The sequence below is a fragment of the Grus americana genome, chromosome 7 (genome assembly GCF_028858705.1).
Source record: "Grus americana isolate bGruAme1 chromosome 7, bGruAme1.mat, whole genome shotgun sequence".
Taxonomy (NCBI): domain Eukaryota; kingdom Metazoa; phylum Chordata; class Aves; order Gruiformes; family Gruidae; genus Grus; species Grus americana.
Genome location: NC_072858.1, coordinates 15,884,261 through 15,899,832, shown reverse-complemented (window position 1 = coordinate 15,899,832; position 15,572 = coordinate 15,884,261). Strand labels below are relative to the sequence as shown.

At 63.2% G+C, this 15,572-nt stretch overlaps 1 protein-coding gene across 3 annotated transcripts; it reads left to right on the top strand.

The window, feature by feature from the left end:
* Nucleotides 1-1,688: 1,688 nt before the first annotated feature.
* Nucleotides 1,689-15,300, top strand: LOC129208488 (prominin-1-A-like). 3 transcript variants are annotated; one of them, XM_054831213.1, is made up of 26 exons: nt 1,689-1,879; nt 2,540-2,656; nt 2,754-2,904; nt 4,122-4,183; nt 4,415-4,620; nt 5,068-5,188; nt 5,322-5,385; nt 5,782-5,871; nt 6,157-6,347; nt 6,438-6,512; nt 6,838-6,901; nt 7,169-7,328; nt 7,596-7,748; nt 8,239-8,362; nt 8,521-8,612; nt 8,817-8,901; nt 9,019-9,162; nt 9,403-9,474; nt 9,684-9,773; nt 9,905-9,958; nt 10,323-10,403; nt 10,709-10,777; nt 10,874-10,963; nt 11,226-11,338; nt 12,585-12,602; nt 12,990-15,300. In XM_054831213.1, the coding sequence occupies exons 3-26, from the start codon at nt 2,775-2,777 to the stop codon at nt 13,039-13,041; spliced, it is 2,400 nt and encodes a 799-aa protein (XP_054687188.1). In that variant the 5' UTR covers nt 1,689-1,879; nt 2,540-2,656; nt 2,754-2,774; the 3' UTR covers nt 13,042-15,300. The 3 variants fall into 3 exon arrangements, with proteins under 3 accessions (XP_054687188.1, XP_054687186.1, XP_054687187.1); XM_054831211.1 differs by lacking the exon at nt 2,540-2,656 and having other exon boundaries at nt 1,689-2,506; XM_054831212.1 differs by lacking the exon at nt 1,689-1,879 and having other exon boundaries at nt 2,184-2,656.
* The last annotated feature ends 272 nt before the right edge of the window (nt 15,301-15,572 follow it).

Sequence of the window (15,572 nt, the reverse complement as noted above, 5' to 3'; positions counted from 1 at the left end):
GCCGTCCCCACTGGATGGGGGGTCTGGGTGCAGCTGGGTCCAGCGCCCAGCCATGGGTACACTGAGCTTAAACTGTGGGTGCCTCATCCAGTGCAACCCCCCCAGCCAAATGTGCAGGGCAAAGAGCCTGCGGCTGTGGATGATGCTGGGGCAAGAGCAGATCTGGCAGTAATGGGGGAGGAAAAAGGGATGTGGGGGAATCCAGGCTCTGAAAATAGGGCTGATGCAGCTGTGGGTGGGGGCAGGAGGGACCCATGTCTTCAGAGCAGGGGCAGAGCTCAGGTTGACATCTGCATTGAGGGATGCCACCTTGCCATCGTTCCCTGGACGGGGCTGGGGTCCGGGAGGCTGCAGGATACCTGTGCCGTGGTGGGAGCCCATGGCTGGGCAGGTGGGAGCAGGGTGGCCCCAATGAGCCTGTGGTGTGGTGGCACCCCAGGCTGACATGTCAACACCCTCGCTCCCGACGTGCACCGAGCTCTAGCAGCCTCAGTGGGATGCCCTGGGCTGAAGGGGGCTTCCTGCAGAAGCAGATCTGATGCAGCCATGCATCATCTGATGATCTATCTGTGAAGGATCCCACAGATGCCTGACCAGATCCTGCCCACATATGGCTGTGGGAGCTGGGCACACGCTGATTTGGGGGAGTGCAGCAGCCCAGGCAGCCAGTCTCATCCCATGCAGGGTCCCCGATGCCCAGCTCCACACATGCCCCCTGCCCCTGGGAGCTGGCAGAGTACCCCGAGGCAAAACTTTGGGATTGAGGTCTGAGCTGGAAAGCCCAAGGATGCCCATGAAACCCCAAACCTCTCTTCCACATCAGCCCCAGCACTGTGAGAAACTTGCTAGTTCCCACTTTTTATTTTTTTACCTTTTTTGGGGGATGTGTCTGTGTCCTCTGCTGCCCTGCGCCAGTGCCAGTGCAGAGCTGGAGCGTCCCACGCGGTACCCTGGCACCCAGCACAGGCCAGGCCAGGAGGAAACCCCAAGGCAGGGCTGCCTTCCTCCCTGTGCCACCTTTGCCCAAGGTCACGGAGAGCAGTGATGCCTGCTTGTGCCGGCAAAAGTTAAGCAGTAACCTGGGAGGTGGCAGCCAGCAAGCCATCAGCACTGGGGGGGGCCTGGGGAGCCCGGCTGTGCAAAGGGTGTATGGGTACAGCTCACCTGGACTCCCTCATGGTGTCAAAAGCACGTGGTGCCCCACGCAGGGACACGGGGCTGGGGCCAAGGAGCACGCCCGGGGCTCCAGCTGCCCCGGGGAGGCAGGGAGGGAGGCGTGGGGCATGGCTGAGGGCTGGCATGGGGGCAAGGTGGGCAGCGTGGGGGGCTCTGAGCACGGGGGCTGTGGCAGGGTGGGCTGCTGGAGGGGCCAGCACGGAGTCTCTGTGGGGCTGGGAGGGAGCATCACCTGGGTATGGGGCAGAGGGGCCGGGCTCTGCGGGCAGCCGGCTCTCCCAGGTGGGACAGGGCAGGAGCTGAGGTCTCTGGGGGCAGATGCAGGATGTCAGGGTGGGATGGGGCAGGAGCCGGGGTCCCCCCGGGGCGGGGGGCTCCCTCCCGACAAAGGCGGGGGCCGGGGCGGCCGCACGCCCCAGACAGATCCCGGGGGGACGGGGCGGAAGGGGCGGCTCCGTCCGGCCCTGCCCACCCCTCCCGGGGCCGCCCGCGCCGCGGTCTCGGTGCGGAGCCGTGCCGTGGAGCTCCCGCCGCTGCCCGCCGGGACGCGACCCCCGGGGCACCCGCCCCGCGCCCACCGGGTGCGTCCGCGGCACAACCGGGAGAGAATCCTGCCCGCCCCTGCCCCCGGCTGCGGGTCCTGGAGCTCCGGCGGGACCCCGGCGGCGGGGCCGGGGTTAAGGACCACGGGGCGGTGGCAAGGGTAGAGCCACGCGTGGGAGACCTCCTTGGCGGGCGGGGAGGGGGGGATGGAGAAGGGCAGGCGCTGGCAGACCTCTAGCCTTGGAGGAAAAATCCCTTCTGGGGGCCCCTGAGGCTGTCCCCCACTTGGGGGGATCGCGGTGCGTGTGGGAAATGCTGGGTGTGCTGCAATGCCCCATTTGGGAAGGTTTTTTAAATGAGAAACCTGGTTCTGTGGCCAGCCCAGTGCACCCCATCCTGAAGGGATGCAGCTGGTGCTGGGGTGGAGCAGGCGGGATGGCTGCCCTGGGGATCACCACGGGTCACCCAGCTCCTGGGTCGGCACAGGAGGAAAGCAGAAGGGGCGTGGGAGCTCTGCGGAGGGCAAGGACCGGGGTTTCTCCCTGGTGCCCACACCGGGACGGGTTGGGGGTGACCCTGACTTGGGTATGGAGAGGCGGCCCGGGGTGGCCGGGTGCCAGGAGGTGGCTGGGGCAGGGTGGGGCAACCGCGGCATCGCCGCCTTCCCTGGCAAGCAGCTTTTCAGCAATCACAACTGAAACTTAAACAAACTATAAAGCCTGGGCGCTGGCGCTGTGCAGCCGGGCCCTGCGGCAGACGTGGGCGCACAGAGGTGCCAGAGGACAGGGTAAGTGCTTTGTCTCCGCTTCATTCCCCACAGCCCCTCTGGTCGCTCGTGGGCACCTCCTGCCTGGCCCCTCACCCCGCTGCTCCCGGGACTCCCCATCCCTCCTCGGTGCTCTCCTGCAGCTCTTTCCTTCCGGGCAGAAGCTGACAGGTGTCTGATTTTTCTTCCCCGCATTTCCTGCTCGGAGGCAGGACAAGCTGGGTGGCCCTGCGCCCTAACGACACTGACAGCCTCTCTCTGTGCCCAGGCGCCTGCCGGAGCTGCCACAATGGAGCTGGGGAACATCTCGCAGCCTGTGTACGGCCCTGGCCCCGAGGCACCGGGGAGCAGCATGCTGGGCCTGGTGGGGATGGTGCATGGCTTCCTGCGGCTGGTGCAGCCCAACGCCCTGCCCATAGGTGGGTGCATGGTAGTGGGGGGCTGGTGATGGGGTGAGGGCTGCTCAGAGCTGCATGGTCCCAGTTGAGTCTGAGTCCTCCGTGCTGGTGACTGTCCATCCAGCATTTAAATGCAGGGGTACTGGGTCAGGAGGGGTGTGTGGCAGGGGAAATGCACTGGGGTCCCTGAGGATTGCCAGCTGTGTCCTGCCCATGTCCTGTCACAACTGTGGGGTAGTTTCAGGCAGGCCCCTGGACAGGCTTTGGTGGCAGAGCCACCTTTCAGAGTCCTGCCCCATCCTCCCTCCAGGCATCTTCATCCCAGGTCCCAACAAAAGGTGCAGAGCAGCGAACCCCATGCTGCCTGCGAGTTTGCAGGGTCCTTGCCTGGCTTGCAGCTCTCTGTGCTTGCAGGTGACAACGTGTGCTTGGGGCAGCACCCCCTGCACACCGCCCTGCTGGCCAGCGCTCGCCCTCCCTCCTTCACCTCCAGGGGGATGTGTTGCTGGCACAGCTCTGTCCCGAAGTGGCTACAGGTTGGCACTGGCGATGCCAGCACCCTGCGGCTGCTCAATGCTCCAGGGCGAGTGCTGCCCACCTGGGGAGGGGTTTTACCACTCTGCCTGCCAGCACTTGTGCTTCCTCCTTTGTTGGGCTTAGTCCCTGAGCCAGCAACTTGCAGGCAAATGCGTGGCTGGCAAAAAACGCAATGGCTTTGTGGCCTTGTTCGTGTCGCATAGATACCGGGGTACAATCACATAGCACCGTGTGCCGGCATGGCTTGTAACGAGGCCATGGGGCACGGGGTGAGCCCTGGGGATGAAAGAGGCAGTGGGGGAACTTTGCCCCAGCACCCATCCCACACTGGCAGTGCTGGCCAGGCATCTGCCTGGGGCTGGGGTGCATGAGGGCAGCCCAAGGTGGTTTTCGAAGCATCCTCCCCCAAGCTTGCCCCCGGTGCCCGCTGGGGCGAGGACCCCATTGCTCAGTGGACCCCTGAGAGCCTGAGGGCTGGCAGCGCTTTTCCTGGGTGCAAAAGGGCTGTGTGACATGATGGCCGGGGAGGGACAGCTGGAAGGGAGAAACATGCGATGCGCTCACAGCCGCTCTGAGCCACAGTGCTGGAGGTGGTGCCTGGTGCTGGGACCCTCTCTCTGGGGTAAGCAGGGTGTGGGGCCCTCCTGGAGAGCCCCCCAGGGCCCAGCACCTGCTCACTGCCTTCACTCCTTGTCCCGCAGAACTGATCGCAGAGTTTCAGCAGCCCCAGGGTCAGGACACCGTCAGGGAGCAAGCTCAGGAGGTGAGTGGGCAGCCGGGGCAGGGAGCTGGCAGTCCCAGACCACCACGGGCTGAGGGCTGCTGGCGGGTGCTGCTCTGAGGCTGAGCCCCAGGTGCTGGGCAGCAGCAAGGGGAGATGTGCAACCCCCTGGGGGGACCCATCCTGCCCCGTGGGGGTCTGGGCAGGACCCTCAGAGCTGGGGAGCCTTCAGGGGCACTAGTGTTATGCTGCCTCTCATTCTTCTTCTCCCAGCTGCTGCTCTATGAACTGGGTTTCCTGGTCTGCATGGCCATCGGGCTCCTCTTCATCATCCTCGTGCCCCTGGTGGGATTCTGCTTCTGCTGCTGCCGCTGCTGTGGGAACTGTGGGGGCCGCATGTACCAGAAGCAGCATCGGCGCATGGGCTGCAAGCGCCGGGCACTCTGGACCTCTGTCCTGCTGGTCTCTGGTCTCCTCCTGTGAGTGTGCTGGCCGGGAGGCTCCGGGCGGGACCTGAGGGCGGGTGGAAACACCGGCGCTTGGTGGCCATGCCAGGAAGCTGCCATTGTTCACAGGAGTAGATCCCGGCACAGCCGGACAAAAGAGAGGAAGCAGCGGCGGTAGGGAGCTGGCCCCAGGGGGCTGTGCGTTGGCACGGTGCAGATCCTTCCCGACGGCTTTGCTGCGGGGAAATGTGGGTGCGCCAGGCACTGGGCTCCCCCGTGCCTCAGTTTCCTGTGTCTGTCGCTCCCCTCTGTTCCCTTGGCTGTGTGCAGGGCACTCGCTGGGATGCTCTGGAGGCAGGGCTCAGTGGTGCGCTCCAGGCCCTGCAGCCTGTGGTCAGTGCGGGTGGATTTGGAGGATCCTGAGTGGGAGCATCAGGCCTGAGCTCCCTGCGTGCTCACCCTGCCACCCTTCCCTTGCAGGGCTGGTGACATCTGCGCCTTCGTCAGCAACACTCGTTTCTCTCAGGCTGTGTGTGGCACCTTCCCCAATGTCAATGACACCCTGGACAACGTCCACACCTACCTGACTTCCATCCCCCAGGCACGCCTGGTCCCCTTGTCCTGGCTGGGGTGCCCGGTGGGGGGCAAAGAGCCCCCCTGGGGAAGTGTGACAGTGGAGCTGGAGGTGGGGAAGGGTCCCCACCCGCATTGACACCCCATCTCTGTCCCTCTAGCAAATCAATTTTATCATCGACAGCAGCGATGTCCCGCTGGGCCACGCCAACCACAGTGTCCAGGGTGAGGGTGTGCGGCAGAGGGGGGGCTGAGGCATCCCGGGGGTGCCTGGGGAGTGGAGGTGGCTCAGGGGTGCTGCAGATGGTTGCTGACCCTCAGAGCTGCTGAGCTGGTTCTCGTGGGGATGTCTAAAGGGAGTGGGTTTGGGGGCTCCTCCAGGCTCCCGCTCTGCTCCAGCTGCTGCTTTTGCCCATTCAGGCCCCTCTTGGGAGGGTGATGCAGGTGGTGGCAGGGTGGAGGTCCCCCCTCTGCCCACCTTGCCTGGAGGGTGGGTGTGGGATGCAGTCCTGTGAGGGCGACTGTTTTCGGCAGCTCCCCTGCAAGCCCCAGGCTGCTCAGGGCAGCCAGGTCCCGCTGCCAGGGGTCCTGTCATTGACACCGTCTCTCCCATCTCCACAGAAATTGGGCCCAACTTGGGTGGCATGATCGTCTCGGGCATCAGGAGCAGCACGGATGGGGCTCTGGGATCCCTCCAGAGCCTCTTGCAAGGTAGTGGCCCCATCCCTGGGGGGCCAGCAGGACCTTGGAGGAGATTCAGGGGGATGCTGGGGCAGGTGCATGCCTGGGGGGCTTCAGCAGGTTTGGGTAAGCCCCCCCCGGAAGGAGAGCCCATCTGGCCACTGCAACTCCAGCCTGGGGCAAATGCTGGGGCTTTGGGGTGGGGTGGAGTGCCCCTGTGTTGCATTTTTGGATGGGTCCCCAAGACTCGGCTGGGTGAGGACAAGCCCACACTGTGCTGGCAGGATGAGGTCACGAGCCCCGCTGTCTCCCCAGGGATGGAGACGCTGGCGGCCGCCTTCAGCAACATCACCAGCACTCACTTGCGTCTCAAGGAGCTGCAGAGCAACTACAGCCAGCGGCTGGCCAGCCTGCGGGACAGCATCAACCAGACCCTGCAGCGCTGCGACCACCCCTGCGGCAGCGTGTCCCTGGACGGCCTCGCCTTCAGCGCCGACTTCAGCATGGTGAGGAGGGGCAGGGTGCGGGGCAAGGGGCCCCCCGCAGCCCCCTCCCCAGCCTCCCGCAGCCCCCTCACCCCAGGCTCTTCCCCGCAGATCCCCAGTGTGGAGCAGCAGCTGGAGGCACTGGATGGTGTGTCTGGCTCCAACATAGCAGACAATTTAGAGAAGGTAAGGGGTTCCCCCCTGCACCCAGGCAGAGGGTTGGGTGCTCCTGGCACTGCTGGGGCTGTGCTAGAGGGGGTGGCTTGGGAAGAGCCCCTCTGGGAGTTGATTGCTGTCACAAGGAGGGAAGGGCTGGCTGGAGGTCTGCCTTGGCCAGAGCCTGCCCGCTGTGCCCGCCAGCCCCGGGCGCTGGCATGGTCAGGGCTGGGTGCTGGGGGAGCCTGGCTGCCCTGTGCCACCGGGATCTGGGGATGGAGGGGATGTGCCGCTCAGCCCTGGGCTGCGGGCAGGAACGTGAGCTGTACAGACACTGTGCCCCCCCCCGACGCAGGTTAACAGCACGCTGGACACGACCCCTGCCAAGGTGCAAGAGCAGTCCCAGGACATGGTGACAAGTAAGCAGGGCTTTGTGCCTCATGTGCCAAACTGCCCTTTTCCCTGGGCTCCATGCTCCGCTCTCATCCCATCCCTGCCTGAGGACCTCCCCTGCTGCCACCCCACTGCCTGCAGCCCTGGCTGTCCCCAGGTGCCCATGTGCTATTAAGCTGATGCCATCTGTGACCAAAGTCACCCCCTTCCCATCCTCTCCCAGTCCCCGCTGCCCCACACGAGCAGGACCCAGGCAGCAGTTCACAGCACCAACCTGTCTCTATCCTCTGCAGAGACCCAGGACCAGCTGGGCCTCATCAGACGGCAGATCAGGAGCTTGCAGGAGCAGCTGCCGCTCATGGATGTGGAGGAGAATGTCGGGGCCTTTGTGGACAATGCCATGTCGGTGCTAGAGGAGTACAGGGAGCCGATCATCGCCTTGGATGGGCTCAGGTAGGCGAGGGGCTGCTCCATCTCCTGTCTCCCTTGTCTGGAGAGGCTCAGGCTCTCGATCCTCTGGTTGCCAGAGCTGGGGGCTTGCTCGACAGTGGGGCTGTGGGTGCAGGGTAGCCAGAGCTGCACCTTGCAGCCACCTGTGCCCCTTCTCTGCCAGGTTGCTTGGGGGCTTTTTCCTCCCCAAGCTGGCAGCTGATGGGATGCCAGGCACTGCTCGGGGTGCCAGGTCCTGCTGTTTGACTCCTGTCCCTCCTCTTGCCCCAGGTGGAGCGTGTGTGTCCTCCTGTGCTGCATGGTGCTGCTGGTGGTCCTCTGCAACGTCACTGGGCTGCTGCTGGGGCCCCTGGGGCTGAAGGAAAGCGTGCTGCCCACGCAGCGCAGCAGCCTCTCCAATGCTGGCGGGAACTTCTTCATGGCGTGAGGCTCCCTCGGCTGCTGAGAACGCCTGTGGGAGCAGTGGAATGGGCGGGCAGGGCTGGCCTGGGGATGCTCAAGCTTCTAAATCATCAAATTATTGCGGCTTAATGGCCTCCCCCATGGCAACTTGCTGTGCAAGTGGTGAACATGAGGGTAAAACATGGTGCCGGTGAAAGGTGTTTGAACGGAGCCTGTTTGCCCCTTGCCAGTGGGGCCCTGGCAGCGTGTGCGTGGTCCTGTGGCTCTGCGGGTGGGTGGAGGCTTGCAAAGCTGGGGGAGATATGCTGGGATCCAAGCCCCAGGGTACAGCCCGGCTGTGCTCCGGGGGCCAAAGGCAGGGTGGAGATGTGCTTGTGGGAATGGTGGTGCTTCCTGACATTGTTGGGGGTGCAACGGGTGAGCAGGGTCTGGGCTCTGTGAGCTGGAGGCAATGCTAGCATCAACACTGGGCATGGGGCCTCAAGTGCTGATGGCATCTCTGTCCCGCCAGAGGGGTTGGCTTCAGCTTCATCTTCTCCTGGCTGCTGATGCTGCTGGTGTTGATCACCTTTGTGCTGGGGGGGAACATGTACATGCTCATCTGCGAGTCCTGGCGCAGCCAGCAGCTCTTCCAGGTGAGCTCCTTGTGGGGAGACACCCCTGCCTGAAGCCACTGCCACCTTTCTGAGGGCTGCTGGTAGAGCAGAGGCAGCACTGGTTGGTTTGGGATGCTCTTCCCAGGTGTCCTGCCCCGCACCATGTCTAGTTTCTCCATCTCTTCCCTCGTCCTCAGCTCCTGGACACCCCCGGCCTGATCCCTGGCTTCAACCTGTCGGAGCTGCTGGGCCAGGAGGGTGGCACAGCAAACTTCTCAGAGATGTACAGGTGGGTCCCAGCCTTGGCACTGCGGGGAGGTGCCCTTGGATGCTCCCTGGGATGGGGGCAGCTTGCTCTACCTGCCTGGCTGCGGGCAGGCGCCGATGACAGGGAAAGAGCAAGGTGCGACTTGCCCGTGCAGGTGAGGACATGCTCCTGGGAGGGGGTGGTCCTCGTCCGCCCCTTTTCAGCCCTGTGCCCCCCCTCCTGCAGGCAGTGCCAGCAAGATGCCGCCCTGTGGCAGACACTGCACCTGGACCAGAGCGTGTCCCTGGATGAGCTCTTGAACATCAGCCAGGTGAGTGCAGGGGTGCCAGGGTCCTGGAGGACAGAGCTGGGGGTGCAGGGCTGGCGCTGGGGGGGGACAGCGAGGGGCCGACATTGTGCACTATCGTGGCTCCCTTCGTCCTGGCAGTACACAGGAGAGATCTCCACAGCCTTCGAGAAGATGAGCATCACCCTGAGCCCCATCTTGCTGCTCAACCAGAGCCAGAAAGACTTGCTGCTGAATGCCAGCCGGGCTGGGCAGCCCCCCGACTTCACCCCCACCCTGGAGCAGGTGGGCTGGGGTCAGCCTGGTGTTGGGATGAGGGGTCCGTTGCCCCCTCTCCTTTGCTGCTGTGGGAGTCCCACTGCAGGCTCCCAGGGTGTCCCCTGCCATCTGTGTCACCCCTTGGGGCAGCTGGGCACCTCCTCCACCCGGGAGGCACTGGCTCCACTCTGCCCCACAGGGATGGGGTATGGCCCCCCCCATGAGCCCCCTTCCCCATCCTCACGGCTCTGTCTCTGCCTTTTCCAGCTGGATCGGAACGTGACCCAGGGAAGCCTCCTGGATCTGGCTGCAGAGCTGGAGCAGCTGGCAGGCAAAGCGGTGAGAGATCATGGCACCCAGGGCCACAGCCACCCTGTCCCCAAAGCCACTGGCTGCAGGGGTTCCTCTGCAGACCTGCCTGGGTGCTGAGGGGAGGCGAGGCCCTTCACCCTTGTCCAGGTCTTTTCTCCAGCCTGGCCCCCCATCAGATGGCTGTGGTGGGGCAGAGACCCCATGCCGGTGGCCACTGCTGACTGCATCTCCTCCAGGGCGCCAGCGTGACAGAGGACCTGAAGGCTGATGCTCGCAACCTGACGGACCTGGACAAGGAGATGCAGATGAGCTTCTCTGGGCCGCTGGTGAGCAATGCTGGAGTGGGAAAGGTGCTGGAGCGTGCTGGCTTGGGCTTCCCCAGAGCTTGGAGACTGCTGGTGGGGTCTTGGCTGAGCCATGGGGTCTGTGTCTCTGACCCCTCTCTCTCCACCCCCAGCAAAGCCTGAAGAAGAACATCCACTTGGTGCAGAGCAGGGCTGCCCAGCTAGAGGTAAGCTGCACAAGGGGACCTCCTGAGCGCACCCCAGTCTGGGGCACCCTGCAAAGTGCCCTTGAGGTCCTGCAGTGGAGATGGTGGGGGCTAACGTGCAGTCTGGGGGGCTGGTGGCTGTGTGGGACTCCCCAGACATGCACTGTAGGGGCTGCTCATGGGGCAGAGGGAGGGGGCCCACACCACGGTCACTGCCAGATGCAGGGTCCCTCCACCCAAGGTACTTGGGCTCTACCGGTGTGTGACTGCTGGGGACACCACAGCTCAGAGATGCTGCACCCCAGGGATTGCTGCCATGTCAGGTGGGGGACATGTGGGGACCCCACTTACCCCATCACACTGCTGAGAGCACCTTTCACCTCAGGCACAGACAAAAGCCGCGGTGGACAAAGCCAGCGAAACCCAGGAGTTCCTGGACAAGGAGATGGCAAACATCATCAAGAACGTGAGCTCGCCTTGCCCTGCTGCCTGGCAACCCGGGGGGATATGACTGGACCCCCACACCAAGACCTCCCTCTGCACAGGGATGCCAAGCAATGTCTGGCTGCTTGTCCTTCCCTGGGGGTCCCCTGCACCCCTGGGTGCCCCCTCCCCTTATGGCACACCAGGCAAGGGGCCAGGGCAGGGCTTGCAGCCCCATTGCTGCTGGGTTGAGGTGGTCTGACAGCTCTGATCCTGATATGGAGGGGACATGGGGCATGGAGGGGGCTGGGGGTGCAGCATCTCCACTCTCTGCTTGCCCCCTCCCAGGAGACGTGGGCCTTCCTGGAGGAGCTGTTGGACTTCTTTGAGACCTACATCTCCTGGGCTAAGAGCAGGGTGAGTTGAGCCTTCCTCGGTGGGGTGGAGGAAAGGGAAGGACAGGCTGCAGGGTACTGGGGACACTGACATGTCCTGTTCCCACCGTGTCCCCAGCTGACGGGAGACGTGGCACGTTGCAAGCCCATAGCTCAGACCCTGGATAACGTGGAGGTCATCACCTGCGACTACATCCTGGACTCTCTGGTGAGTGGGGCAGCGGTGTGTGGAGTGACACGTGTGTGTGGTGTGTCAGTGAGGTCCCCTTGTCCCCCTCATGCACAGGATGAGGGGTACCCATCTTTGTCCTGAGCAAGCAGGGCTCAGCATCTCTCCGGCGGATTGCTGTGGCTGAGAGCAAAGGCCAGGCTGTGAGAAGGGGTGGGTGGGTGGTCTTTGGGGGGGCTGGGAGTGGAAGAGGCTCTCCCAGTTGCTGTCTGAGCCCTGATGGCTCTCCCCCTGCGCCTAGAACACCTTCTGGTTCAGCCTGGGCTGGTGTACTGTCTTCCTGCTGCCCAGCATCATCCTGGCAGTCAGACTCGCCAAGTTTTACCGGCGCATGAACATTGCTGATGTCTACAGGTGAGGAGCTGCCCACCCCCTGCATCCATGCTGAGTCTGGGGTCCCACCCGCACACCGCAAACTGTCCCTTCACGTGTCCCGTGGCAGCCCATGGGGCTGATCCTAAAGTAATGTGGGCCGGGGGAGGCAGAGTGGTGGCTTGGGACCTTCAGCCTCCCAAAATGGAGATGCTTTGGAGAAGAACCTGGCTCTGTCTGCTCTGCAACCCTGCTTTGGGCAGTTGAAGGTGCATGCGACCACCTTGGAGGAAGGAGCCCGGCTTGCACAGCATGGGCTGCACCCCTAGCCTGGCTTGGGGGTCCACCACTGGACTTACTCTGGCTTTGCACCATTTTTTGTGCTGGGGCCCCAAAACAGGAGCACAGTTGGATGCCGTGCAGACTGCAACCGTGCTGCACGGTTGACGTCGTTGCCACAAGGGTGCAGTGCTGGCTCACACGCCTGTGGCTGCCGGCACCCTGGGGCTGCCCCCCAGCCCTCTGGGGCCCTTTCCCCATCCCTCTGACCCCATCCCTGGGCCCTCTGACCCGCAGCCCCACCGCAGCCGCCGACCCCTCAGGATAGTGAGCAGTTTCCACTTGGATTTCCAACTGCTGAGGGCTCCGGCTTGGTCCTGCAGTGCAGCTGGTTTCTGGGGGTTCCCCAGCCCTGGCCCCCCACCTGCCACCCCTCTGCAGCAACCTGAGGAGCCAGGGTTTGCAGCACTCCCATGCCCAGTGTGGCCCCAGCCAGCCTTCCTGTCCCACTCCTCCTCACTCCACGCCCTGGCCCTCCCAGGACCCATGCTGAGGTTGTACATGGTGTGTGCAGGATGTGGTGCTGAGCCAGGCTGTGCCAGGCCTGCAGCGTGCCCGGGGTTCCCACTGGTGGCCCCGGTGCCTTTCACTTCCCCCTGCAGCTGAGCTGGCTGGAGACACGGGCTCTGCTGCCAGGGAATCTTGGGGGAACTGAAATCGTGGCAGGGGGGAGCTGTGTCCCACTGAGCGGGCGAGTGTGGGGCCCTGCTCTGCCTGCTCGGGGAAGGAGCAGTGATGCTCTGGGGGCAACAACGTTTAGGGGGGCTGCAGGAGCCCATGCTCTGTGTCCAGGTGGGGCAGCTGGGATGGAGGGGACCACAGCACCATGCAGGCCACCACGTCCTCGTGTGCCCTGGGGGAGACCTTGTCCCACAGGGAGGTGCTGGGCTGTCCCAGGAGGCATCTTTTTGCCCCACTGACACTGACCCCTCTTCTTTCTCCCTTCCAGGAATGAAGCCTTGGAGATGTAAGTAGCAGTACCAGCTCCCTGTGTGGGGCAGGGGGCAACTCGTGTGGCATGAGGGGGGACAGGGCACAGAGGGAGAGGGGTGAGGAGGGGAACAGGGCGAGTGCAGGCCAAGGAGTTGTGCTGGTACCAGGTGGACAGGGGAGGTGGGACTTCTGCAGCATAGACTGTTCTGGGGTCCTGCCATCATCTTCCCACACTCCTAAATCTGGAGGTGCTGCTGCTCACAGCCTCCCCCAAATAGGTGCGGTGGGGTGTCTCTGTACCGTCTTTCCTGTGGGGCTGGGCAATGGGGGGGGATGACATTTGGCCATCCCAGTGCCTCCTGGGCTGTCCCGTGCTCCCCTTTCTGGCTGGGGGTGACACACGTGACTTTAACTTTTGCAGGCCACCCGCGTTCAACTTGTACAAAATCCCCCGTCCATCCACGCGACATTAGCCCCTGTTGCCCATGGCACAGGCATGGAGCAGATGGACACGGCTGCCCCATCTGCTGCACCTTCTCCTTGGGTGCTGGGGAGCAGCTTGGGACCCCCAGCTGAAACCCCCTCCCCAGTTCCCAATACATGATGATGCCCTGGTATGTGTGGGAGGGGGGGGCTGCCCCTTGCACTGCCCCAGGTGGGACTTCACCCCCACCCCACCAGACCCTGTGGGCTCAGGGCAGCTCACACTGTCCATGCCACTGCAGCCTGTGCTGCTGGCCAATGGGAACCTGCTCACCCAGGCTCCTCGCTTGAAAAATATGACTAATTTATTTTTGCAGGGAGCCTGACTTTTTCCAAGGCTGTGATTTTCTTGGTGTCAAATAATAAATGGGATGTTTGTGTGTGCTGCAGGCATGCAGCTGCGCTCTTCGTGTCTGGCTGCGATGGAAAGGCACAAGGGTAGGGGCAGGGAGGGTTCCCCACTGCTGGCACAAGCTGGGGCTGTGCCGGGGACCTCTTGCCGGGGTCCCCAAGCGTGTTCTGCCCACAGCCAGCTCTCGGAGTCCTGACCCAGCCCAAGGGTCAATGCAGGACCACTGCTCTGCGTCACCAAGGCTGGGTGACGTTCTCCTCACCGGGCAGCCCTTTGCACGGGCGGCTGGGTGGGTGCCAGGTCCCCCCTGGGAAAAGCCATGCAAAAGCTTCCTGTCCATGCCTCCCCCTCCCAGTGCATGGGCACTTCCCCGTGCCCTCTGGCGACCCTGCCGTGTGTGGGTTTCCAGTTAGTTTATGGGGTGCCTGCAGCTCACACCTCCCTCCCTCCACTGGGTATGGTGGCACGGGGACTTTTGGTGTCCACCCCTGCACGTCCCACACTGCTGCGTGGCATGGATGGGCACAGCGAGAGCTGTGTGCACAGGTAAGCCAAGGGCTACTTGGTCTGCACCTGTGGTGGGGTGAGCACAGGTGTTACTTTGTGCTGCTCCTTGGCGCAAGCACAGGGACCATCCCAAAAGCCGGGTCAGGCACGGGGGACGTACGAGAGCAGCTTGACTCATTTCCTTCGTTGCACAGTCCAAGTCTGTCTGGAGCAAGCGACGGGGCCGAGCCGGCCAGCTCGCCCTCTGCTACATGCATCTGCTTTATCGCTTTTTCCATTTGCCTTCAGATCTTCTAATCACTATTTTTTCCTTCAGGCGTTATCTGAAGCTGCACCGGCCTTACCTCCTGCTATCTCCCCCCAGCACCCGTCCTGACCACAAAGAGAGCCCTGTGCTTGCCTATCACCCTGCTGAATCTGTCCTGTGTGGTGGCTCAGCCCCTGCTCCCCCCAGGATGCCCATCCTTTCTGGTCCTCCGGGCAGGACTTTCCAGCACCAATGGAGAGCATTTAGCTCAGTTTCATCTCCACTTGCTCCGCTTTTGCTCTCCCCCACCCTAAACCCTCAACCTCCCGAGCTGTGACTGTTTTGTGCTTGTCTAGGGGCCCCATGGAAGTTTTCATCCCCAAGCCCTAGACTGTCCCCACCGCACAGCGTTCCCCGCTTCCTCTTCCCTTGCTGTGCCGCGGGGACTGCTGCTGGCTTCAGTTTCCGCTCGCTGGCTTTGCAGGCACTGCTCCCTCACTGCTCAGCCTCCAGCTGCGGCCTTTTCTTCTCTGCAGAGCTAGTGCTGGAAGATGGGGAGCTTGACCCTCCTCGTTTGCTGCATCGCTGTGGCCACCTGCATCCAAACCCAACCCTGGCAATGAAAATCTCCCCCCCAAATTACCGCACAGCCTTGCCAAGGCATGTGGCTTGCTCTCAGCAGCTCCCCATTCAGCACTGCCCCAGGGCAGCATCCCAGGCCCTGGGATCCATCCTCCTCCTCCTGAGCAGCCTTGGGAGGTGGGAGAGAGCAGCGTCAGACAGGGCCAGCAGCTGCTCGGGGAAGAGGCGAGGATGGCTCATTGCAAAATGCCCACAGCGGCTGCCTCCTCTCACATGAAGGGCAGCTGCCAGAATCCACTTCCCTGGCGTGGGAGGGAAACTTGCAGTGCCCCACGGCCACAGCACAAGACCCACCATAAGGAAGGTCTCATCAATAGCAGCCAGCCTCTAGAGAGCCGTTGCAGCAGTTCCTCTTCCCCTTTGCCATACTTTCTTCCACCACAGGGACTTTCTGCAGCCGAGCCCTTGTCTGGGGGAGGCCCTGCCGCATCTTTAAAGTGGTTTCACAAACCAGGATCCCTCCAACAGCAGCTCTGCCACTGTGTGCCCAGGGCAGCAGGCTCCTGCTGGGGCCAGCCTGGTACTCCCTGTTGCTGGTTTTTCAGCCAGGAACAAAGGGATGAGTTACAGCTCTCGAGGGGAAAAAAATTCTCCTTTCCTCAACCCTATCTTGGGTCCAGCCAACGAGAAGCCCCAACGGCCTTTGGGGGTTGCTTGTGGCACCAAGCAGCTGCAGAGAGGTCAGCAAAGCCCAGGTAGGCCTCCTTGCTCCCAGCACCATGTGGGGCTTGCTTCTGCCAAACTGTACACTGCCTGGGATGGCCCTTCTGGGA